The sequence below is a fragment of the Dermacentor variabilis genome, chromosome 3 (genome assembly GCF_050947875.1).
Source record: "Dermacentor variabilis isolate Ectoservices chromosome 3, ASM5094787v1, whole genome shotgun sequence".
In the NCBI taxonomy this organism is placed as follows: Eukaryota; Metazoa; Arthropoda; class Arachnida; order Ixodida; family Ixodidae; genus Dermacentor; species Dermacentor variabilis.
In genome coordinates, this window is record NC_134570.1 from 221574081 (window position 1) to 221600206 (window position 26126).

Sequence of the window (26126 nt, forward strand, 5' to 3'; positions counted from 1 at the left end):
CTCCTACACGCACTGAAGAAAATGAAAAGATGGATGACATTGACGTCACGAGTATGTTGAAAAATTTGATGGGCTCCATGCGCAGGATTCTTTCCGGCCTAAATACCCCGGCTGCCAAGGCTGCCGTGCAGCTACTTGAAGTGTTGGAACCACTGCTAGTGGTTCTTCACTAAGCAAGTATGGCGATGTTGTTTGAAGAACGGATGCGTCAATTGCTTGTTATGCAATGGAATGCTCGAGGTCTACGTGGTCGTTTGTCGGATTCCCGACAACGGGTATTTAAGTACCAATTTCCAGTTATTGTTATCTGTAAACCTAATATGGATTCTCCTTTCCGTGTTTTTGGATATGTCCAGATGCGGTCTCGTAACGACCAAACCTCGAGCAAAGTGTTAGTTTGTATATGTCACGATCTGGTGTATTTCAGACATGACGTCCCATCGCATACCACTAATGATACGTATGCCTTATCATAAAACACAGATGTCGCACGGTTACAGTGATTGGAGGATACATGCACCGAAGAGCTTGGATCGATCGCTCGCACCTGATGTCTCTGCTGCAAGCATCGCAAGGTCCTCATATTGTGATTGGTGACTTTAACGCACACCGTCCCTTGTGGGGTAGCACTTCGATGAATCCTCGTGGCAAATATTTGGCCGACTTCATGTGTAGTCAGGGACTAAATATACTCAATGACGGGTCTCCTACATTTATTCGTGACACGTCCTACAGCAGTTGTTTTCACCTAACGTTTTTATCAAGAAGCCTTCTGTCTTCAGCATGCTGGTCGACGGATCTAGAGACTCATGGTAGTGACCACCTTCCCACTTACGTTCACTTTAGCTGGTTTCGCCGTTCAGCCTCACGTTACATTTGTCAAACAGACTGGATTTTATTTAAGACTTCTGTCGACACCGCCTGTCAGAGTATGACATCTCCATCCGAAATAGAGGGCATCATTGCTTCTACCCTGCGGGACAAAACCAGAGAAGTCAGCATACAGAGGCACAGATAATCGGTCGGCATGCAATATGAGGCCCTTCGTGCAATCTGTCGCCGCGCGGAACGGCGATACAGAAGAACAAAGTCACCGTCATATCTTTCGGACAGTCGCCGAGCTCAACGACATGTTCTTCGACATCTGGAGAAGCTTGATAAACAGCGTTGGAGGGCATTCTGTGCATCCGTAGATCCACGACAGCCTCTATCTAAGATCTGGCGGGTCATACGAAGTCTACAGGCAACTCCACAGCAAAGACACCCATTCCGTGCGGTGGCTCTACATCAACGCCGGACCGAATTGGAGGTGGCAGAGGACTACTGTAAACTCATTGTGGACGCATCTAATGCTGTGACTTCATCCCTTGTCACCATCGCGCCCCCGTCACCTCATGGGCGAGTCGAAGTACCGTTTACAATGCAAGAGCTTGACGCTGCGATTTCGGTTTCCCGACGCTTATCGGCACCAGGACCAAACGGAATCACATACGCTGCACTCTGCCATCTTGGCACCAAATCACGACGTCTTCTTCTTTCTTTTTATAACAGGACGTGGGATGCAGGAGATGTTCCAGATTGCTGGAAATGCAGTCGCGTTGTAGCGCTGCTTAAACCGGGGAAATGCCAAGCTTTCCTCCGACAGACCGATCGCCTTGGCCAGTTGCGTCGGCAAAGTGATGGAAAAAATGGTCTTGTCAAGGCTGGAATGGTTTCTAGAGAGAAATAATTGCTTTCCTCATTTTATGCATGGATTTAGAAGAGGCCGTTTTTCCACTGCCCGTGTTATCGACTTGGTCTACACTGTTGAACAGGAAAGAAGTCGCCGTCGGTTAGTTGGAGCTGTTTTTCTGGATATTAAGGGTGCATACGACAATGTACTTCATTATGTAATCCTTGATGCACTGGAAGATTTAGACATCGGTGTCCGGCTATATGCATTAATTGTTAGCTACCTCAGTGACCGCACGGTGTATATGTCGACAAGTGATGGCGACACCGGACAGTACCATATACATCGAGGTGTTCTACAAGGGGGAGTTCTCAGTCAAACTCTTTTCAATGTTGCATTGATTGGCCTTGCATCCGAACTTCTTAGCACGGTGAAGATTAGCGCATATGCGGACGACATATGCATATGGACATCTTGAGCCACCCGTCCCAATATGCGTGCTAGGCTTCAACGTGCAGTGACAATCAGAGCTAAGTATCTGCGGCGTCAAGGCCTCCAACTCTCAACAGAAGAATGTTCCGTGATTACATTCGCGCGAAAACAAATGACCAGGTATCCGATAATCGTTAACGGAGTAGCGATACCTACGGTTACACACCACAGATTCCTGGGCTTAGTCATAGACCGGGGATTATCTTGGTCAAGACACGTCGCCGCACTGAAGTCAAAGCTGAAGAGTATTGTTCACGTACTTCGCGTCGCTGTAGGAACAAGATGGGGCCCCTCGGAGTCGTCATTACTCCAATTGTACCAAGCACTATTCGTAGGGTATATACATACAGCATTCTGGCGCTCTCAAGCATGGGACTTAGGTGTGTGCGCGCGCTGGAGAGCATTCAAGCTGAAGCATTGCGCACTTGTTTAGGCCTCCCACGATGCACGTCAACCAATGGAACAATAGCGGAAGCTCGTGCTTGTTCTATTGGGGTATACTTGCTCTGCGAGCCTCTTCGAATGTACCTTCGCGTGTTGACCCGACACAGGCACCATCCTCTGTCATCGCTCTCTGCCACCCACCCAGGTTCCAGCTTTTTACGGACTATATCGCGCCATCAGAGTGTTTTGCCGTCAAGATTTTCTCCCGCCTTATTCCAAGAATACCCCCGTGGGTTCTGCCAAAACCTGTCGTTACATTGCAGACCCCTGGAATCACTAAATGGCCTCAGGCAACTCCCCCTGTTGCACATTTCTGCAAAGTACGGAGATACTGTACACGTGTATACCGATGGCTCTGTCACACCATATGCCTCCACTGCAGCCTTCGTCATTCCACATATGATCATCGCTTGGCCGTATAAACTAGACCATAGCTCAACATCAACTGCCGCAGAACTTGCTGCTATCCGGGAGGCACTTCGATTTCTCTCCGAGGAGCCTCCTCACGCATGGACGATATTTTGCAATTGCAAGCGAGCTCTTCAAACGATTGACTGTGTCATCAGACGGGGCCCGTATTATTCCATGGCTATAGAAATTACAGAACGCCTCGACCACGCAACTAGAAATGTCCACAATGTCATCTTTCAGTGGATACCCTCACACTTTGGCCTGATCGGGAACGAACAGGCAGACGCAGAAGCGAAAACTGCTTTAGATAATGCTTGTGAAGTACGCATTCCTTTCCCACGTACAGACAGAAACGCCCTACTTCGTCGAGTAAACCGCTACTCTACGTTAGAACACTGGACCCAAGCAGATCGACGACACAAGCGATTACACAAATGGGACCAAGAAATGAAATTTCGTATGCCGCACAAGCTCAAAAGAAGCCACACGAGCATGGTGCACCGGATTCGCCTTTGTGTCGCATTCACCAAGCGTTATAGACGCATGATACGTGCCGGTGATACTAGCCCAAACCGTGAATGCTGTGAGGTGCCAGAAACACTTGAACATATATTTTGCGTGTGTCCCGCGTGGGCGCAAGAACGACAGCAACTTGTCTCTTCCATAGCAAAGATCCACGAGAGACCGCTATCGGACGAGTTTCTTTTAGGTCCTTGGCCGAATGCAAACAGCGCAGCCCTGGTAACAAGAGCCGCTGTAGCTTTTCTCCAAGCCACTGGGCTGGACGCACGGCTTTAGGGAGGCCACAGCTCTGTGAATTTGTACATACGCATCTCTTCCTTATACCATCATCATTTATCAGCGCTATCCCTTCCCGTACCTTTCCCCAGTGCAGAGTAGCAGGCCAGAGCAAATTATAGCTCAGGCCGACCTCTCTGCCCTTCTGTAAATAAATTTCTCTCTCTCTCTCTTCTGTTGTCGGAAGCTTTTGTTTTTCTGCTGATTGTTTATACTTTTGAAATATAGCAGAATAGTTTATTGAGCTTGATATGTCATGCAAACGCTGCCCTAAAATGTCTGTTTGTTCTTTCAAGTTCGTTCGCACACCTGGGGGTGAGAGTATGGGCATTGAGCAAGGGCCATTGTCGCCTCTAAACCTACGAAGCTGATCCCACATTCTTTTGGATGTTATCGAGCTATTTATGGATGATGCATAAGTTTACCAAGACTGTCTTTCGGCTTGCTTGCGTGTGTCCATGGCTTTCGCTTTTTTGAAAGATAGGAGGTTATCTTGTGTTGGGGGGGGGGTATCGCCGAAAGATACCCCACGTTTTCTTTTGTAATCTTTTAGTTTCTGTACATTCATTCCTCTACCAGGGTTTTATTTCTTTCGCTAAGAAACCGGATCATTGTGGGGGGGGGGATGATCTGTTCTGTTGCAGCAAGTATACAGGCAGAAATCTTTTAGTTTATTTCGTCTATCGCTAACTCAGCTGATATGTTTTCCTGACTGGCGTTTTCAGTGAAGAGAGGTCAGTCTGTTAAATGGAGTTTCCAGCGGGGTTATCTCAGTGGTGTTGTAGGGAAAGGATATATATTTTTTAAATAATAGCAGGCATATGGTCGCTACCATAGGGATTATTGATAACACTCCACCGAGAATTACCAAAGAGAGACGGAGAGCACAGCGCAAGATAAAAGTTGCTCATAGCTCCTGTGCTTGGGGAGCAATAGGTTGCAGCACCAGTATTTAAAAGGCATATGTTGTTTGTTAGAATAAAATCTTCAAGTCTGTGTCCCCTGTTATCGGTTTTTCTGCTACTTTAACCGTTTTCTGTTAGTTAAAATCACCCGTTAGTAGAAAAGTTTCAAGTAGCTCGTATTATACCAGCCCCAGATGTCTTACAGGAAAATGTGAATGCGGTGAAATGAAGAGAGAACAAATGGTGATGGTTTTGTGGGCTAAAACGGTGGCAGCAACGGCTTCTATGTGACTGTTACAGGCAACTTCTCTAGCTGCAATGCCACCCTGTAGAACCGCACTACACCACTCGAGAGCCGGCTCGCATGAGTGCGGTAGTGCCGTACCACAATAAAGCCATTTAAAAAACATTGACGTTTTTCGCCCAATTTGTTTTTTGTAAGCACAAGGCCACAGGAGCCAAGTTATTTGACATATCTTTGATGTCACCTAAATTGCGTAAGAGTCTTGTACAATTGCAGTGGATAATACAAGCCATCTTGAAATTGAAAGGCAAAAAAATGACATTAATTAGCGAATAAGAGATAAGAAATACGTTAGGTGGCAGAGATCTAAAGAAGGAAAATGCAAAGGAGCGATAACGTTTAGGTTACGCCTTCTTATTTAACGTAGTTTTTGGAAGGGCTTGTTCTTCGGGTCGACGCAAACCGCGGATCTCCATCAATTCAATTCAATTCAATTTTTTATTTGCCAGAATATATCTTGGCTGGGCTCCTGGGCTAAAAGCTGCAAGAAAACACTTTAAAGAGGCCCAGGAGACCATGCATACATGGCGACATGTGACAGGTAAACTGATAATATGTTCAAAAGCATCACACGCGGAAATTATTTACACAGCTAGTAGAATATTATTATACAAGAATTAAGAATGTGCATTCTTAACCAAAAAGAAAAAAAAAACAATGCATTTAGGTTGGAATGCACAACAAACATAAATTGAAGAGACTAACAAAGCACAATCCTACCATAATACGTAACCCTACTTTTACCAACAGAAAGAAATGGTAACACGACTAATCCAAAAAGTTTGTCACAGTCGAGGATCTAAATTCGCGCCTTCTACCAGTCACCTCGGGTGTGCCCCAAGGCAGTGTGCTTGGGCCCTTCCTATTTTATGCTATATAAATGATATCGTAGATATAATTGATCCAACTGTTTCAATTCGATTGTTTGCAGATGACTGTATATTATTCCGTGAAGTTTGCAGCATACACGATCAACAAGAAATAAACAAAAATCTAGATTGCATATACCAATGGTGCAACCAATGGGGCATGGTCGTAAATGCCCAAAAAACAGTTTCCATTTCTATGACAAAAAAATATCACTTTTCACTATGCTTACCCCCTAGGTTCATCTATAGTTAATCATATCGATAGTTACAAATATTTAGGTGTAACGTTCACTGCTAACCTCTCCTGGAGTTCACACGTTGATAACATATTTTTTCTGCTTTCAGAAAGTTGTGTTCCTTAAGACACAAGCTCCGTAATTCACCACCATATGTAAAACTTGTATGCTATCAATCATACATCAGACCAAAGCTAGAATATGCAAGCATAGTATGGGACCCTTACACAAAACGTAACGTTGATAAACTCGAAAGAATTCAAAGAAAGGCTGTTCGATTAACGTTTTCTAAATTTCGTCGTGTGGACTCTCCGTCGGAACTAATGACAGCCAGAAACATACCCCCACTTCAGCACAGAAGAAGGCAATTTCGCTAGGGCTTCCCGAATTCTCTCCTTAACCAGAAATTCGCTATTGACCCTTCATTGTATTTATCCCCCCTGTCAACAAGACATACACGACATCAACAATCAAGATCTTTAATGCCATATTTCGCAAAAACAGATGCTTATAAATTTTCCCTTTTCCCGCACACAGTGTCTCAATGGAATTCTATACCAGAGCGCGATCGTCTTGCCATCGTGCAGCATTGTGTACATTTACCCATTGTGTTAATTTTTGCTATTTATTTGTCTCTGGATGTAAAACACAATGTATGTTCAACCCTTATACTCAATACTATTTGTTGAAAAAAAAATGCCCGTCCTGCTTGGACCACGTTATGTGGTCTGCAGTATGTATAAATAAAAATAATAAAATAACCACGATAGTATAAGGTAACATCAGTTATACCGATACCAATTATTAAAAACCAAACAATAATACATTAGGCATCAGAAACCAGAGTAACCTGTTTCGTAGAACAAAGTCCATTACTAATGAAGACCCTATTTTAATGGAAAAATTGTATGAATAAATAAATTAGTAGTTCAGAAATATTTCTCGTAATATATTTATTGTGGGTTTGTCTAAGTCATTATGTTTATTTAGAATAAATGGAAGGTTCTCTTTCAAAGACTGGTGCTTATAATGGGTACGAAAACATTACGACTATTGAGATCATGAATGTTGCTCTGCGGAAATGCAGTAGTCTCAATGAAGTGCTGCAATCCAGAAGAGCTGATGTAAAATGAACGCAGGATGCGAAACTCATACATATCTGGGATTTAAATTATTCTGTGAGTGTGAAATTATGTGGAAGACGGAGCTGAATAACCAATGTTAGCAATGTGATGGACGGTCTGTGAATGTGACGGTCTTCTGTAAAAGTAGTATTTTATTTATATTACGCTGAGAGCTAGTAAGCAAAACCAAACTACAGTAGTTCATGTGTCATTGAAATAGCGTATGATATATTCTAACTTTTATTTGTGTTGGGGGAATTTCGCGGCAACGCGATAACACTCCCGTAGTCAAAGTTTCTTAAATAAATTATTTATGTGACTTTCCAAATTAAATGAAATGAATATGTTACATCAAAGATCTTGTGTTCATCAACAGCGTCGATTTTCTGTTCTCTGCGCCTAATTGCTTGTTTAATGTCTTGTTTCTAGCTCTGAAAATTATTGCCTTTGTTTTACTGTGGCCAATTTTAAGTTTACTTGATAGTGACCTTGATTTAATGTTATCTAATAATCGATAAATAGCTTGTTTATTGTCTTGTTTCTAGCTATGAAAATTATTACCTTTGTTTTACTGTGGGTAATGTTAAGTTTACTTGATAGTGACCATGATTTGATGTTTTCTAATAATCGATTACATTTTTGTGCGAACTCATCTGCATTTTCGCCCGACAGTAAAAATGTGGTACCATCAGCAAATTTTATAAATTACACTGTCTTGTCAATGTTTAGATTGCCATTTATAAAGACATTAAAGAGAAGGGGGCCTAATACGCTTCCCTACGGGGCGCCTCCGCTAATAGGAAATGAAGATGAGTGATAGTTGCCCAGACACACGAATTGTGATCTATCTGTTAAGTATGATATTAAATAAAGCCAGAGGAGTGCCCCGCATATGATACATTTGTGGCTTATGCAATACTATATTGTGGTCAAGTGAATCAAAACTTTAGTAATATCTTTGAACAAACCTAATGTGTGTAGCTGGTTGTCAATATTTTCTAAAATGATTTCTTTGAGTCTTAACAGAGCTAACTCCGTAGATTTTCCTTTCCGGAAACCGAACTGGGTATCACTGATAATATCAGTTTTATTGAAAAAAAAATGCGAACCAAAAATGCAACATTCTCTCAAAACCTCTAGCAAATACTGGTATAATCGATATGAGGCGGTAGTCTCCCAGGATGTTTTTATCGCCACCTTTATACATAACGGGTACGCGAGAGCACTTCGTTTGAAATAGAAATTCTCCGGACTTCACTGCTAATTTGAATATATAAACAAGTACCGGGGCAACATCATCTAAAACAAATTTTACAGGTCTTATCTGTAGATTGTCAATATCTAGTGCGCCACTGTTATTAAGGCTCATAAATATTCTGCAAACTTCTGTTTCATCTGTGGCTTTAAGAAATATGTTTTCGGGGCGTCGAATAATTTAATCATCTATGAGTAAGATATTATTATCTTGCGCTATACTGGAACTGAGATGTTTATTGAAACAATCAGCAAGAATTTCACCGGTCATGGTTTAGTGTAATTTCAAAATTTCAACTAGCATGATGTCTTTCTTGCTGCGTCCCTGAACACTATTTATAGCTATCTAAGTAGTATCTGGGTTTCTTGTACTGATACTAAAAACAAGTTCTCGTAATACGCTATCTTTGCCTTTCGAAGATCACTGTTCAGTTTATTTATAAATGCTTTATATTCCTTTAATTAACCTTTTAATTAATGTAATTAACCTTTTATTTAAATGCGGTGTATTTCCATCTAAACTTAAGAAAGCCAAAATAGTCCCTGTATTTAAAAAAGGTGATAGAGGGTTGATTTCTAACTATCGCCCTGTTGCTATATTGCCCGTGTTCAGCAAAATTATAGAGAAATGTTTTGAAAAGCGTCTAACTAAGTATCTAACAAAATTTGACATTCTTTGCACCACGCAGTTTGGTTTTCGTGCAGGTTACTCTACTAATCTTGCGCTTCTTTCATTCACTGATCGAATTAAACACCACATTGACGAAGGTAAATATGCAGGAGCAGTGTTTATTGACCTCACCAAAGCGTTTGATTCAATTCTTCATAATATTTTAATTACTAAATTAAACGAAATCAGTGTTGTGGGACCGGCGCTGGCTTTTGTTCGCGATTATTTAACTAATAGACAACAGGCTGTTAGCATTTATAATCACCTTTCTAACTTCAAATTAATTGATAGGGGAGTTCCTCAGGGGTCTATACTAGGCCCATTGCTCTTCACTATCTACATTAATGACTTAAGTGCCCATCTTTCACATTGTGAACCTTATCTCTATGCGGACGACACTGCGATTCTAACTGCTGACACCGATATTAATAGCCTAACTTCTAAGCTCAATGCCGATTTGGAAAACATTAATCGCTGGTGTCGTCACAATTCTTTAGAAATTAACCCTAGTAAAACAGTCTTCCATGTTATTTCACCCCACCCAAAAGAAAGTAATAAATATTCCGACCATAGCTATCGATAGTTATCCCATCAAACCTTCTAGTCATTGTCGTTTTTTGGGGGTTGTCCTCGATTCCAACTTAAAGTACACAACCCATATTTCACACCTAAAGCAAAAAATTGGATATGGTATACAGATTCTTATAAAAGCACGTCCATACTTTAGACTACCAACCTTGCTTTCTCTTTATCATGCATTCATTCACAGTCACTTCACCTATTGCATTGCGATTTGGGGCAACACATACAGTTCTCACCTTGTTCCTTTGCAATACGTCCAGAACCAGGCCATCCGCATTATTACTTTCCAGTCACCCCGATGTAGTGCATCTGCTCTTTTGCAAGAGCATCGCATTCTCGCAATTCATAAACTATTTCAATTAAACATGGCAATCCTTGTCTATAATTCCCTTCACTCAAACATTCCGCAAATAATCTTTAACACTGAACAACTTGTTAATCATAATAATACTCGATTTGCATTAGCTAACAACTTCTTATTACCTAAAATCAGAACTAATTTTGGCAAATTCACTTCTTCGTTCACAGCGATGTCTTACTGGAACTGTATTCCAACGGACATAAAGCTGTCTCCTAGTATAGGCAGCTTTAAAAAGCATTTATTTACATATTTACTTAACTTCTGAATGCTGTAATGTAATTTAACATGTTCCGATTGCTTCATTATGGGTAAACCACTATATCTCTTTAACATTTCACGTTTCACCATTTCACCAACATTTCATCATATCTGTCCACTTGTTTCCTTGTGTCAGTTATTGCTGGAACACTGCCTCTAGGCTACATTTCACTTTCCATGCTTTGTTTTGTTTTCAATTCAGTACATGATGTAATTCTGTACAGCGTTATGCCATGTTTTTAGTTTACTTGTTTTATTGCATTAATACATGTTAACAATTCTACCTCTTTGCTGTATTTGCATTAACCTAAATTATTTTGTTACGTTTATTTGTTCAAAACTCAATTCTGTGTACTATCAAATAATGTTTCGGTTCCTTTGCTGCGTTTGCTGTAACCTAACTTGTTTTTATCTTTCTAATTAGAACAGGAGGTCCCCCTACAGCCTTGAGCTTTGGGACCTCCTTCTGTATATCTTGTTACTGTGATTTTATTTTGTGAGTGAATAAATAAATTCTTCTTCTTCTTCTTCTTAATTATACCTCCGCCCGTGATCGCAAGAATGCATGAAATAGCTTATTTTCCATGCTTATCATATGTCTAAGAGCAAACATGACCCATGGTTTTCTGATTTTCTTTGATGGTTTAACCCGTATAATAGGAAAATGCGACAGATATGTGTAAAGTTTCTATAAACTTTAGATACGCTTCATGAAGTCTCTTATTTTATAAACAAAAGACCAGCCGTGCATACTAATAGCATGCTCGAAAGCCTGAAAAGCCTCATCAGAGAAATGCTGAACTGTGATATAGTCTCATGCTGATGTTTCTGTTGCATTTGTGAGGAATTATACTGTATGAATACTGGACAGTGATCACTTATGTCGGATGATAGAGTAGCGGCGTTAGAAACAAGTGTGCAAGCATTTGTAATCAGTAGTTCTAATAACGATGAACTTGATACTGTGATTCGAGTTGGTGCTGACATTACATTTGTGCAGCCAGCTGAGTGAAGGCACGAGATAAAATTGCATGTCCTTGGAGTGTCTTCCAAGATGTTAAGGTTGAAATCGCCTCCGCTTAAAAGACGAAATTTATTTGAGCAAATATATTCCGAAAGTATTTCATTCAGTCGAAACCTCAGAAGTAATTTAGGCATTACGGAATCGGGGTGTAGACGGGTCGTATGTAAAAAAACTGAAAGATATCTATACTGACTCCACAGCCACCGTAGTCCTCCATAAAGAAAGCAAGAAAATCCCAATAAAGCAATGCTATTCACAGGGTTTTTACAGGAGATATTCAGAGACCTGGAGTGGGAGGAATTGGGGATAAGATTTAAAGGAGAATACCTCAGTAGCTTGCGATTAACTGATGATATTGCCTTGATTAGTAACTCAGGGGACCAATTGAAATGCATGCTTACTGACCTGGAGAGGCAAAGCAGAAGGGTGGGTCATACAATTATTCTACAGGAAACTAAAGTAATCTTTAACATTCTCGCAAGGGAACAGCAGTTTACGATAGGTAGTGAGGCAGTGGAAGTGGTAAGGGAATACATCTACTTAGGGCAGATAGTGACCGCAGATCCGGATCATGAGACTGATATAATCAGACGAATAAGAATGGGTTAGCGTGCGTTTGTCAGGCATTTTCAGACCATGTACAGCAGGTTGCCATTATCCCTCAAGAGAAAAGTATATAACGGCTGTGTCTTACCAGTACTGACCTACGGGGTGGAAACCTGGAGGCTAAGAAAGAGGGTCTACTTAAATTGAGGACGACGCAACCAGCTATGGAAAGAAGGATGATGGGTATAACGTTAAGGGAGATAAGAAGAGAACAGATTGGGCGAGGAAACAAACGCGAGTTCGTAACATTTAATTGAAATCAAGAAAAAGAAGTGGGCATGGTCGGGCATGTAATGAGGAGGAGATAATCGATGGTCATTAAGGGTTACGGAGTGGATTCCAAGAGAAGGGAAGCGTAGCAGGGGGTGGGAGAAAGTTAGGTGGGTGGATGAGAGTAGGAAGTTTGCAGGAACAACATGGCCCTAATTAGCCAATGACCGGTGCATTTGGAGAAGTATGGGAGATCCCTTTGCCCTGCAGTGGGCGTAGCCAGGCTGATGAGGATGATGTTGAGCATTATAAAAATCCCCCAAAAATTCTAAGAGTCCTAAAAAAGCGGCAGTAGAACAAGGAATAAGTCTATTTAATCAAAGGTGGAGGAGATATCATGCTGTAAAAGCTTGCGGCCCTTTATGCGAAATGTCTCACGATTACATGGGTTCCAGAGAACAGGCAGAATGCCAAATTATACTGATCCACAACAAAGGAGACGTTAAAGAATTGAAAAATTAGAAGTCCATTAACATATTTTCGATATTGTATAAGATATTCACTAAGATAATTTACTATAGACTAAGGGCAACACTTGCAACTTGTGCCTGCGAATTTCTTATTTTTATCACCCCACCTAGTTTTTTGTCGTCCTCGACTGCGCTTCCCGTCTCTTGTTACCCATTCTGTGCAATCTAATGGTCCGCCGGTTATCCATTTTACGCACTACATGGTCTGCCCAGCTCCAGTTTTTTTCTGTTAACGTCAACTAGAATATCGGCTATACCTGTTTGCTGTCTGATCCACGCCGCATCAGCCAAGAGACAGCCTTCTAAATTGTTGGCTGTATTTCTGGAACTTCTGCAGAGTTTTGTGATCATTGCTAACAAACCTCCAAGACAATACAGAATCTTTACGTTCCTTGAACGTTCGCCCTAACCTTACGATATTTTGAGCGGTCAAGTTACTTGAACCAATATTTCGACGTTAGTGACAAGAAGGCTTATAATGTGCCTCAACTTTCCAATATGCCAACCATGAGAACAGGCTGGCTTCAGGAAGGGACACTACTCTACAATGGATCACGTCTATGTTATCAATCAGGTAATCGAAAAATCTGCAGAGTAAAATCAACCAATCTATATGGATTTTATAGATTCTGAAAAGGCATTTGATTCAGTAGAAATTCCAGTAGTCATAGAGGCATTACACATTCAAACAGTACAGGAGACACGTGAATATCTTGGAAAATATCTACGAAAACTGCACAGCTACCTTGATTCTCCAAAAGTAGAGAGATACCTGTAAAGAAAGGGGTCAGGCAAGGAGATGCAATCTCTCCAATGCTATTCACTGCATGCAGGAAAAAGTATTCAAGTTATAAAAATGGGAAGGCTTAGGAGTCAGCATCAACGGTGAATATCTCAGCAACTTTCGGTTTGCGGATGACATTGTCCTGTTCAGTAACACTTCGGACAAATTGCAACAAATGATTGCGGACCTTAACAGAGGAAGTGTAAGAGTGGGGTTGAAAATTAATACGCACAAGACAGTGTTCAATAACCTGGCAAGAGAACAGGAGTTCAAGATCGCCAGCCAGCCTCTAGAGTCTGTGAAGGAGTAGGTTTACGTAGTCCAGTTATGCATAGGGGACCCTGATCATGCGAATGAAATTTACATACAGAATAATAAAAATGGGTTGGAATACATACGGCAGGCATTACCAGATCCTCACTGGCAGCTTACCACTATCATTGAAAAGAATGGTCTACGATCAATGCATTGTATCGGTGTTAACATATGGGGCAGAAACTTGGAGGTTTACAAGAAGTTCGAGAACAAGCTGAGGACTGCTACGCAAAGAACGATGGAATGAAATATGTTAGGTGTAACGCCAACAGACAGGAAGCGAGTGGTGTGGATCAGACAGCGAACAGGTATAGCCGATATTCTAGTTGACCTTAACAGAAAAAAATGGAGCTGGGCAGGCCATGTAGTGCGTAAGATGGATAACCGGTGGACCATTAGATTGCACAGAATGGGTAACAAGAGAAGGGAAGCGCAGTCGAGGATGACAAAAAACTAGGTGGGGTGATAAAATTAAGAAATTCGCAGGCACAAGTTGCAATGAGTTGGCGCAAGACAGGCATAATTGGAGATCACCGGCAGAGGCGTTCGTCCTGCAGTGAACATAAGATAGGCTGATGATGATGATGAATAAAGAAAAGCGTGCGTTACGCGAACCCCGTCTGTACAGATTAATTATCTGGCCAGGCGGGCATCATTGGCAAAGTAAACGAACGCAAATAATTTACTAATCAAACTAATTTTGTTAACTTGGCTGTTAGAAACTTTCCACACAAGCATATATTGGAAAGTTGAGGGACGTTATAAGCCTTCTTACTTGTCACTAACATCGAAATATTGGTTCAAGTAACTTGACCACTCAAAATATCGTAAGGTTAAAAGAATTATGGGGTTCTACGTGCCAAAACCACTTTCTCATTATGAGGCACGCCGTAGTGGAGGACTCCGGAAAGTTCGACCACCTGGGGTTCTTTAACGTGCACCTAAATCTAAGCACACGGGTGTTTTCGCATTTCGGCCCCATCGAAATGCGGCCGCCGTGGCCGGGATTCGATCCCGCGACCTCGTGCTCAGCAGCCCAACACCACAGCCACTGAGCAACCACGGCGGGTTATAGTAAGTTTAGGGCGAACGTTGAAGGAACGTAAGGATTTTGTATTGTCTTGGAGGTTTGTTCGAAATGATCACAAAGGTCTGCAAAAATTCCAGAAATACAGCCAAAAATTTAGAAGGCTGTCTGTTGGCTGCTGCGGTGTACAGGTGTACGGTAAGTGTGGTAATGAATTAAAAGCTCTATAAAAGAGAGAGAGAGAGAAAAAAAGAAGGAACGACACGGAGGGTAACCATGGTCGCACCCATTTGACTGCCCTTCAGTGTGCTCCCACACGGAGATGATGTTTTCTGCATAGTCACAAGCGCTCGTACAGCTAAGTTGCCTTGACAAAGAGCATGGGCGTTTTAGAGGTGCATGCTAGAATTCTCCGGTTAAATTCCCAGGATATTTGATTCCGAGGACCGCCTGTCGTGTATGAAACGAGGAGGCGGAGCATACCATTGAGAGTCGGTGGTTGGTTAGTGGCACACAATGTGTTGACGTTCATCGCATCTTCAAGAATGCCATGCGGCGCGACCGAGCAGTCAATAAGCGGTCCTGAATGCTGCGCCAAAGCGCATGCGGAACAATCAAGTTGTTTCATGACGAGGAAGTCTGGGCGGCAGACGACATTGAAAGTCGAGTTCCAGTGGACGGAAACCAGATGGGATTGGTGAAATTCGGGGAAATAATTCAATTGCCGAAGCTTCATGCAACGAGTAAGTGAGTAAAGTAGGTGTGCTACCTTGGTTCTTGGCAGTGGTACAGACAGCGTGATTACGAACCCACGTCGTCATCCTGCCACCGAGACAGACGCCCAACCGTGAGGCCACGGCTGCCAGGCAGGCATCTGATAGAGCTGTTACAGCGGGGACAAGTTGTCTTAGTAAATAAGTATGCGGTCAAATTAGGAGAGAAAATGAGACAGCTGTTTTAAGACCAGTGGCGGTGTCGTTGAAGGTAAAGACCTCAGGATTTCACAACACGCCTTTCGGGGTTATCAGCTGCACCTGCACAAGAGTTGATGGCGAATTCGTTCGTAGTTGCACCTAGACATGTCTTGCACTCGCGGAGACACTCTATCATTGGTGAAATGAAAATCCTTTAATTTATTAGACGGCTTTATAACTTGGCCTCAACCCTCTTGAGGCCTTAGCTAGTCTCTATGCAGTCACTACTAAACTGTAATCATACAACTTGACTGCCTATGGCGAGTGGCGAAACATAACACGCGTGCACATGAGAGGTGGCAGAGGACGAGCGTGGATCGGCATTCGACGCGGCCCCATCACCCGTGCGTGCGTGGTCGTGGTGCACGCGTGTGGCGAATGCGTGCAGGATGAAACCCCTGGAACAACAAAACATAACAAACATCTTACACAGGCTGGCGCTCTATAGAGTTATTTTTAGTTAATTTATTTATATTACCTTGCAGGCCCAATGAATGGCACTGAGTAAGGAGTGCAGCAGTAATTACATGACAAAATAGCAAAGTGCAATTTCATAGAATGTACTCTACTATAAGTGTGTCAAATACAAGAAGCTCCCGTGTCATCACGCATGTTGGTTTTTAGTGCTCCGAGCATCCAGTGACACTCTTGTTACTTGCGCAGCACTTCCGGTTCACCTCCCGAACGACGGGGAAAGAAATTGAAAATTAATCAGAAAAAATTTGAAAAATAGTACAGTACATAATTCATGTGTTTCATTATAGATATGCTATCAGAACATAAGGAAGTTACAAGTTGTGTTACTGAAGCGTCTGGAATAATTAGAATTAATTATATATCCCTGATTACCGCACACCAAAGCACAGTATCGTAGACTTCAGAGACCCGCACGTGAGCACCACTTTGTCGATATTCCTACAAACCCATAGTAGAAAGCGAAAGTGATGACGTCACTAATGGCATCACACACAAGGTGGCATGATATTTAACGGGCTAATGATTAAAAACATTTGCCTCCGAGTTCAGTTCATGCGTTGCGTTCGCCTAAAGTTAACCTAAAGAACACCAACGCCGAGGTGCGAGTGTCACTAACAGACACCTCCTAAATCAAAATTAGGATCGAGTACCACTTTTTTTTCTCGAAGAATGTTATCAAACGCCCGGTGAAAGAAGTACCAGTTCGCTTTCAAGTTCCTAAGCAAAAGTACTTGCTCAATTGTAGTAATTCAGCAAAGTATAAGGCTACGAACGTACCTTCTTGGACTGAAGCACGTCGTCGAACGTTTCCTTGGAGAATACGTCCTTGACGGGCATGATGCCCCCCATGCGACGCGCCTTGACCCACACCTGGCGTTGGTAGATGTCGAGCGAGTTCTGCGCAGTGCCGGCACCACCACATTGCACTGGGCCTTTCCGCCAAACGGCAAGCAAGACAAACACGTGAATCTCGCAAAAGCGGAAATGTTAACTTTTCACGTAAATTCTCGCTCTTTCGTTCTTTGAGTAATACTTGTGCACGAAATGCAGGCATGGTTCCGCAATTTAATTTCTGTGCTACTCTCCCGTCAGGTTCGTCGAAGAATGCCGTTTACCAGTTTACCGCGATTTCTAAAGAACCTCTTTATAAACAAACTCTCGTTCAAGCTACACTGCGATTGATCAAGCATGGAGGTTAGTTTTGCATATATTGAGTGCAGGGTGAAAGCTGTAGAACCATCTGGTAGCCGGAAAAATTGTGTTTGCGATGAATGAGACCTGAAAGTTTTCGGTTAATCCTGTCGCGCATGTTGATGTCACCTTAGCTATCTTATAATGTCGTGCGTTTTTTATAAATTAAACTGACTTGAGTTACGATGGCGTCACAGTGCGGTCCCAATTATTCCGCGCAGCCGGCGGCGGCCACTGACGTCGGCACACTCGCTGGCTTCTTACTGGGAAGCGCAAAACAAGATCACCAACCGGACGACGAGACAAACGAGGAGGACGAGCGTCACTTCCGAGCGGTGCTCGTAGCTGCTACAGCGAAAACAACGAAGACGAAGGGGAGACGCCAAATGACAGGGCTGTGTGGCACAACGCGAAATAAATAGTCTACAAAAAGAAAGAAAAATTCATTGGCGGTTTAGCGGTAAGTGCGCGACGAATGCGCTGATATTACGTTAGCCCATTACCTCTTTGAGTTCCCGGATTTACGATTTAAACCGCGTCCAGCACATTGAAAATGTGCGTTGTTCAGGAGCTGATTCGACACACGTCCTGCCTGTTCGAGAACCCAAGCGTGACTGACGGTGCGCTGTAGCGTAAAGCAATTCCGTACTGTTTGTATTCTATTTCTGCAATGAGCTCTTCATGAATGGCCAAAAATTTTACGGGGCACCCCCACTGAAGTTGTCTTACATGCGACGTGAGGAAAACGACAAAAATTCCCCGTCTGATTACGTGAACGCACTGATTATGCCGATCTAAACCAAAGAAAAGAAAAACAATTAGTTCCCATTCTACACCATTTTGCCATGAGCGCTTCGCTATTGGTCAACAATTTTCAGGCTGCACTCACTTCGCCTGTCTGCCACGCGACGTCAGAAAACTAGGAAAGTTCACCACATCAGTGTGACGAGTACGCAATAAAGATGCATTCATATGCTGAATAAAATTTGCTTTTTTCTTTGAGTAACCTGGGGCTGATCGCGTCCGGAAAGGAATAGAAGATGGCTTGCCTACCATTCACTCCAACACTGGCTACTCGGAGCTGCCGGGGAGCATGCATTTGTTCGCATATCGTAAATGTTTTTTCGTGGCAGTGCAGCGTTGGCGAGCCCTTTCGGCGCATTTAAGACATCACCGTTTGCCGACATTCCTTCAATGACGATCCATTTTAGCGGAATTTGAACCTTTCGTTGCACGCCGCCACAATTTCGACCAGCTACAGCAAGCTAAGAAAGGGCTAAGCGGGCCAATCGCAGACGCCGGCCCCACCCTCTCCACTGACATCCCACAAACACGAAGAGAGCGTTCGATTTGCCGGTTCAAACAATGCTTTTGGTAACTGCCCGACGTGTGTATCAGTGGTTACCTAAATTTAATGTCAAAAGATTGAAATAAAACATATTTGGATATTGTAACGCTGTAGGGGTCGAGACTACCGTGAGTTTCTACACACACACACACACACACACACGCACACACACACACACACACACACACACACACACACACACACACACACACACACACCACGTGTGTATATATATATATATATATATATATATATATATATATATATATATATATATATATATATATATATATATATATATATATATATATATATATATATATATATACCGATTCAGCAAACACGTAAAAATTAATGTACCCGTAATAACGAAGTCACCAATGCAACAAAGAAACAAAGTCCCGAAGTTCGTCAGTGGGCATACAAAGGTTTAAGACGCACCACGTGGACGACTTCAGGTCGTGCGAGGCGCTGTGATTGCGAAATGACGTCGGTCGCGACCTATTAATCCGGTGCGCCAGTACGACTGACGATCTTGTAACCTTCGAAAGAGTAGCCAAAATTTCTCGCCACGTCCTCGTAGGCGTATCGTGGTCCAAACCAAAACACGTCACGGGGCTGGTATATTCGGCATTGCGTCGTCGAAGGCTGTCCGTCCTCTTCTGGCTCTTGATGCGCAGGTTACGGCTGTGCTTCTTCCCGCGCTGCAGAGAGGCGGTGACGCTGAGATTCTTTCGGTCGGTAACGTGTGGCAGCATGGCATTGAGAGTCGTCTTCGGGTTCCTTCCGTAAACCAGTTTGAATTGTGTGATCTGCGTTGTTTCTTGCCCGCCGCGTTGCAAGCGAACGATACGTACGGCAGGACAGCATCCCAAGTCTTGCGTTTGACGTCGACGTAGTACATGGATAACATGTCAGTCATGGTCGTATTCAGGCTTTCTGTAAGGCCATTCGTCTGCGGGTGGTAGGTGGTTGTACCGCGGTGTCTTGTCTGGCTGTATCGCAGAATGGGTTGATTAATCTCCGCCGTAAGAGCAGTTCCTCTATTGGTGATATGGACTTCTAGGGCACTATGTCGTAACAGAATGCTCTCGACGAATGATTTCGCCACTTCGGCCGCACTACCTTTAGGCATGACTTTCGTTTCGGCGTAGCGGTTAATGTAGGCGGTAGCCACGACGATCCGACGACATCGAAAATGGGCTCAACAAGTCCGTTTCGATCTGCTGAGGAATGGTCTGCGACGTCACTCGATCGACTGTAGGAATCTCGCTGTCCTTGTTCGTAGTGTCTTGAGAGCAGACAGTGTTTGCATCTCCTGATGTAGTGACGACGTCGGTGGTCACGTGCGGCCAGTAATACTTCTCTAGCATCCTGGCCAGCATACGGAGAATCCCATGTGCCCAGAGGCTGGATAGTCATGCGGGGTGTGGAGAGCCACTGCATGAACTGCTGAGGAAACAATAAGGTAGTTGGGGCTTACTGGTGCGATGTTGTTCATTACGAGTACGTTTTTTTTTGCCGGGAAAAGGAAGACAATCCTCGCCTTAATGCCCTAGGTACAACGTCGGTGTTATCTTCCAAGTACTCGATGAGGTTTTTTAGCTCCGGGTATGCTCGTTGCTGTTCAGCGATGTCTTCCGTACCTATTATTCCAAGGAAGGCGTCATCATTCTCGTAGTCTTGCGGCGACGGGTCAATAGGGGCACATGATTGGGAGTTGGCATCAGAAGGCTTACGTCCCGACTTGTAGACGACGGCGATGTTAAATTCCTTGTGTCTCAGAATCCATCGTGTGAGGCGTCCTGGAGGGCCCTTTAAGCTAGCCAGCCAGCGCGAGACATGGTGTCCGCTTACGACACCGAAGGGCCTGCCGTATAGGTAAGGGCCGAATTTCGTCGTAGTCCAAATGATGGCAAGGTGTCTTTTTCCGTCGTCGAATAAGTGGCTTGTGCTTTCAACAGTGATCGGCTAGCGTAAGCAATGACCCTTTGAAATCCGTCTTTCTTCTGGAGTAGGACAGCGCCAATGCCCAGGCTATTTGCGCTGGTGTGAATTTCGCTGTCGACCTCTTCATTGAACTGGGCATATACTGGTAGTGACTGCATGCGTTGTTTAAGCTCTTCGAATGCTTTGATTTGCGGCGTTTCCCACTTCAACTCAACCTCCTATTTTATGCGACATGTCAATGACTCGGCGACGCGTGAAATGTCATTGACGAAGCGCTTGTAATACGCCCTTCTTCTGGGCGGGCTATGAAAATTCAGCGATGGCCGATGAATCAGGATTGACTCCAGATTTGCTGATGAAGTGGCCGGGGAACAGAGCTCATCGTGGGCAAAGCGACACATTTCTGGCTTCAGAGTGAACCCTGATAACTTGATGACCTCTGGTACTGTCCAAAGCCAACTAAGGTGATCGTTGAAATTCTCCCGAAGACAACATCCAAGTAGACGAGACAGGTATGCTCCTTCAAGCCTGCTAATACAGTGTCCACCACGTGTTGGAACGCTGTAGGTGCCGAGCACCGTCCGAATGCCATGCCGTTGCACTCGTAGAGGCTGCCCGGCGCGATACAGGCGTTTTTATTCGCGATCCCTCTCGTTTTCTTCAATTTGCCAGTAGCCAGTCTTACGATTTATCGATGAGAAAAATACTTAGCTTTGCGCAGCCGGTCTAATTCGTCGTGTATCCGTGGGAGCGGGTATACGTCCTTCTTCGTGACCTTGTTCAGGCAACGATAATCGACGCAGAAACGCAGGATTCTGCCCTTTCCGTTCATCAAAAATACAGAAGACGCCTACGGGCTCTTAGAAGGCTGGCTGGTTTCGTCGCGTAGCATTTCATTGACATGCTGCTCTGTGGCTTCTCGCTGCCATGTCGGTAAGGGATCTGACGGAATGGCCGAGCCCATTCTGTATATGCAATTCTTAGGGCCTATTGTTTGTCGAATCCTAGATGACATCGAAAAAGAGTCTTTGTATCGTCGGAAAAGATTTTGGAGCTGTTGCTCCTTACTCATGTGGAGACTCGGATTGATGTCGAAGGGTGTTTCAGGAATTATGGCGGTCGAGGTAAGTGCAGCACTATCAGAAGCGACATATGCACTGCTGGTTGTCACACTTTCAGCTGAAGTTTGTCAGCATTACTTTCGCTTTTCCTTTGTGCGGTGGAGCGATTCTTGCGACGCAAATTTCCAGGTATAGCAGTTTACATTCCTCGCCCTCAACAACGCCTGCTATGTCTCCAGGTGTTTTGGTACCGGCGGAAATGATGATCCTGGAGTGAGGTGAGATGTTGAATTGATCTTCAAGCACACTCAAGGCATGGTGACCCAGAGTGCTCTCCGGCGATATAACATGGTCTTCGGATAGCCTCATCGATTTGTACTACAGGTCAATGATTGCGCCGTGTTGCCTCAAGAAGTCCACGCCCAGAATTAAGTGTCGCGAGCACTGTTGGAGGATAACGAACGTCGCAAGGTAGGCCCGGTCATGAACTGTAAATCTTGCCGCGCAGATTCCAGTCGGTGTTATCAGGTGTCATTTAGGTATCCGAATTTGAGGGCCGTCCCATGCCATCTTCACTTTGTTCAACTTGGCAGTGAATAATCCACTGATTACGGATTAGCCGGCTCCAGTATCTACAAAAGCGGTGACTTAGCGGACGTCGAGAAGCACGTAGAGATCCGTAGTTCTTTGTCTAACGTTTCAGTTAGGGCGCGGCGCCGGGTCACCGCTGCGTCACCTTGTCCTAAAATGTTACGTCGGGTAGTCAGGTCTTCTTTAGGCGGAGCTTTCTTGTCTGTTCAGGTGGCATAGTGTCATCGAGGTCTTTTCAGAGTCTTGTGGGCGGCGGAGGAACGTTGGCATTTCGACGGTTGCTGGCTTTAGTTTTCCGGATATGGGTTTACGGACCAGCCACGGGCTGTGCCTGTTCACAGCTGGCGGTGCTGGTAGTAGCGCCCTATGTGGCGTCCTAGTGACCACGTCCTGGTGACAGGTAGCGTCCTGGTGACCGCTAACGCGAAGGACGCTGGGGCGTCCACTGCGTTGCGGAGTTGTAGTTGGCGACGTCACGTAGTCGCTCGCCAACCTACTGTCGCGGTGAGTTGACAGCAAACTTTCCTTGCCTTAGGTCGCGGTATGAGCACCGGCGGTATACATGGCCAGCTTCCCCGCAGTGATAGCAGAGCGGGCGGTGGTCTGAAGCGCGCCATAGATGTCTTCATCGGGTAGCTGCGCTGGGCGACCGAAGGACGAGCTGGCAGCCGTGAAAAAGGAACTGCGGCGTCACAGTGTCTCCGGCGTGGGCGCAGCGAATCAGCTGGATCTCTACTCGGACGACGCCAGCAATGGAGACTACTTGAGGCTGCGTGCAAGGCAGCATTCTGTGCAGTTCTTCGTGTACAACGGCTCCAATGGTCTTTCGGAGGTCGTCGGAGCCGAGCGCTTGGATTTCGCTCTGTGGTGAAAGCATTCGGCGGTTGTATTGCCGTGTGCACATTTCCAGCATCTCGATGCCATTGGCTCCCGTTAAAGATTCTGCAACGGTCTTGGACGGATTGCTAATCAATCCGCCGAAAAGTTCTGGCTTCATAGCACGCATGGGAAAGCCAACGTGTCCTCCGAAATGTTCGGGTTGGCGTGGCGGAACAAACCGGTCATCTCTCTAGTGGTGTTTTGGTGTTCTCTTCGGGGCCTGGGTTTGACGGGGGCGTCCGGTACATGAATGCAAAAGCACCTCCACCAGATGTCACGTTGCAGTGATGGTAAAGGACACTAGTAAAACTTGCATAACGAATGTCTGTATTGGGAGAATTTGTGCCCCTAAAAACAAGTGACATTCAAAGCACAACGATAGCGGCGAACGCAGTCGGCAATCGTCGAAAATCCGATCAACGGGTCCAACGCGTTGGCTTTTACACATGGCTCGTGGGTGGCGCCCGCGTGTATTCCAGAAAATGCTACACAATTCGTGACGCCCATAAAATCCCATTACACAAGCTTCAGTGACAACCGACAACGGAGAGAACCATCGACAACATTCGAAGAACTGTGGGATACATGCAAGCGCGGCCTGCACTGAGCGATAACGTTTAACAATGGTTAGCCGGTGAAAAGCGGTCACGAGAGAAAGATAAACAAGCACACGTGTCAATATATATAAAGGTTGTCCTACATAACTTGAGCCAAGATTTTAAAAATAAAAGGCGCGTCGGAAGCGAATTGAACCGAACACATACTATTCGCAATAGCCTATACACCAGAACACAGAAAAAGTTGAGTGGCGCCATTTTCAAAGCGCGGTGGCGCCACCTGCTGCTCCAACGGCTCAGAGCTGCCAAGCGAGGCGACCGCAGGTAGACGCAGTGCTTGCGCTCCTTGCGCTTGCAATTTCTATGAACTTCTCACGAAGGACGGGATGGTGAATTTTAGCTAGCGAATTTAGTAAGTGAAATTCAGCTTCTCGGCAAAAGTGTGCTGCAAATCGGAATGGCTGTGGCAAGCGCAACGTCCGCAGGCGGAGCGGATCGTTCAGGCAAGTTCGTGTTACCTTTGCATGCGGAAACATTGGTTCTGCGGCTCTTCCACTTTGATTTGCACGTCTGACAATATGTCATGAACTATTAAAAGCCTTGCAGTACGCGATATGCTTTGCCTCCGCGTTGTAGTGCCTGGAAAAATCTCGCGGCCCGCACCTTGAAAACAGGCGGCATGCGGTAGGTTCGAGTAAGCGTAGCGCAAGTGCGCGGGCGCCCAGATGTGTCTGTATTTTCTCTAGGGACGGCGGAAGAATGAATTAACATTAGTTCAACAGTGTAAGATCTATTGTGCAATGTCTGCATACTTTTTTTAAACAAACATCGCCCCTCTGGCCAGTAGTTACAATAGCAACACAAACCAGACTTCACGCGTGAGGGTTGCGAATAGTTGCTGAAAGGTATTGCGAAATTTCGTGGCCACTAACATGAGTTCGATTGTCATGAGTGTCAGAACTTTGTGGAGGTGCGAACACTTTCGCGGCATTTACTTGTGAATCAGGTGCGGAGTTCTATGGCGAGAGCCGCTGTACGACGCCCACTACAGGCCTTTGTGTAATCGAGGCCTGTAAACAGATACATACACATAGACAGACACGCAAAGATACACACATACAGAGACAAAAGGACATGCACGGCTTAGTATGCCACAGCGGCACAGCTCTCGACTTACATCGTGTTCGTCGCAAACGGTGCTCTGCAATCTGCTTCGTTTTCTCTGGTTATTTGCACATCCATATATGACGCAGTGACGCCCCGTGATGTTCTGTACTTGGATGTTGCGGGCACAGACATAGTTACACCTTAAACACCCCGTAACACACACACGCTACATGCACGCGAATGCGTCTTGGCAGCTCAGGGAAGATGGCGACTGGTCGCTAGGTTCCGGACTATGCGCTCAGCCCATCCGGTTCGAGACTATCATGTTCTGGTCTATAGTAACTCCTACAATTTTTTGTTTTACCCATAACTCACTAACTAATTAAGTTTAATTACCCAACTTTTTCATTATTGGCTGAAGACCCCAAGTATGATACGCAGATTTGTAGTGCACCTTCAAAAAACCACCGATCGAGTTGTTTCCTTTACGATATGTCTGACGTAGCCCTTTTTTCTGGATTCCAAAGAAAGCTGGCGAAATACATAAAAAAAGGACACATGACTGAGCGTTTGCGCAGTGGAATTGTGCTGCTCTCCAGCGGACGCCACGCAGCTTGCGTGGTGGTCGCTTGCAGGAGAATAGGGGAGGACATCAAGGGACGATACTCGGAGCCTAACGTAGGGGAGAGGCATGGTGGTGGTGGGTTTAGCCTGGCGATCAAGGCCGGCAATTGCTCCGCCCGAGCTTCTCTTACAATACCGCTGAAGAGACACGTGTCTTTGAGCAATCCTATCCCCTGGCGTGTCGTAAAGTGTGCCATTGTTTCAACCAATGCCATGCGCGGGAGGAGGAGGTGGTGCTATTGGTTGCAATGATGTGAACTTGAATATGTGATTGACTCGTTGGCGACTCCTTTGTGCAACTGAGGGTTTAAAATGTCATGTTTTGGTTGTGTGGGGAGGAGGACCAGAGTTTCGGGCTTGGACTCGTACAGACGCCTCGGCGTTTCAATAAGGCGTCTCTTTACCGTACAACGGATCTTCCTTCGCGCTGCCCCCGTGCACTCGAATCATCGAAGGGCGCCGACTTCGGACCTTAAACACGTTCTCTCCTT

The 26126-nt window shown here is 44.7% G+C and overlaps 1 protein-coding gene across 1 annotated transcript in view; it reads right to left on the reverse strand.

Moving 5' to 3' along the window:
- The window catches only part of LOC142574427 (uncharacterized), a 65010-nt gene extending 47799 nt beyond the window's left edge, over positions 1-17211 (reverse strand). Inside the window, exon 1 of the mRNA XM_075683510.1 lies at positions 17105-17211. Within this exon, the coding sequence (XP_075539625.1) occupies positions 17105-17176 (72 nt within the window). The 5' untranslated portion in view covers positions 17177-17211. The remainder of the gene's footprint in view (positions 1-17104) is intronic.
- Positions 17212-26126: the final 8915 nt, after the last annotated feature.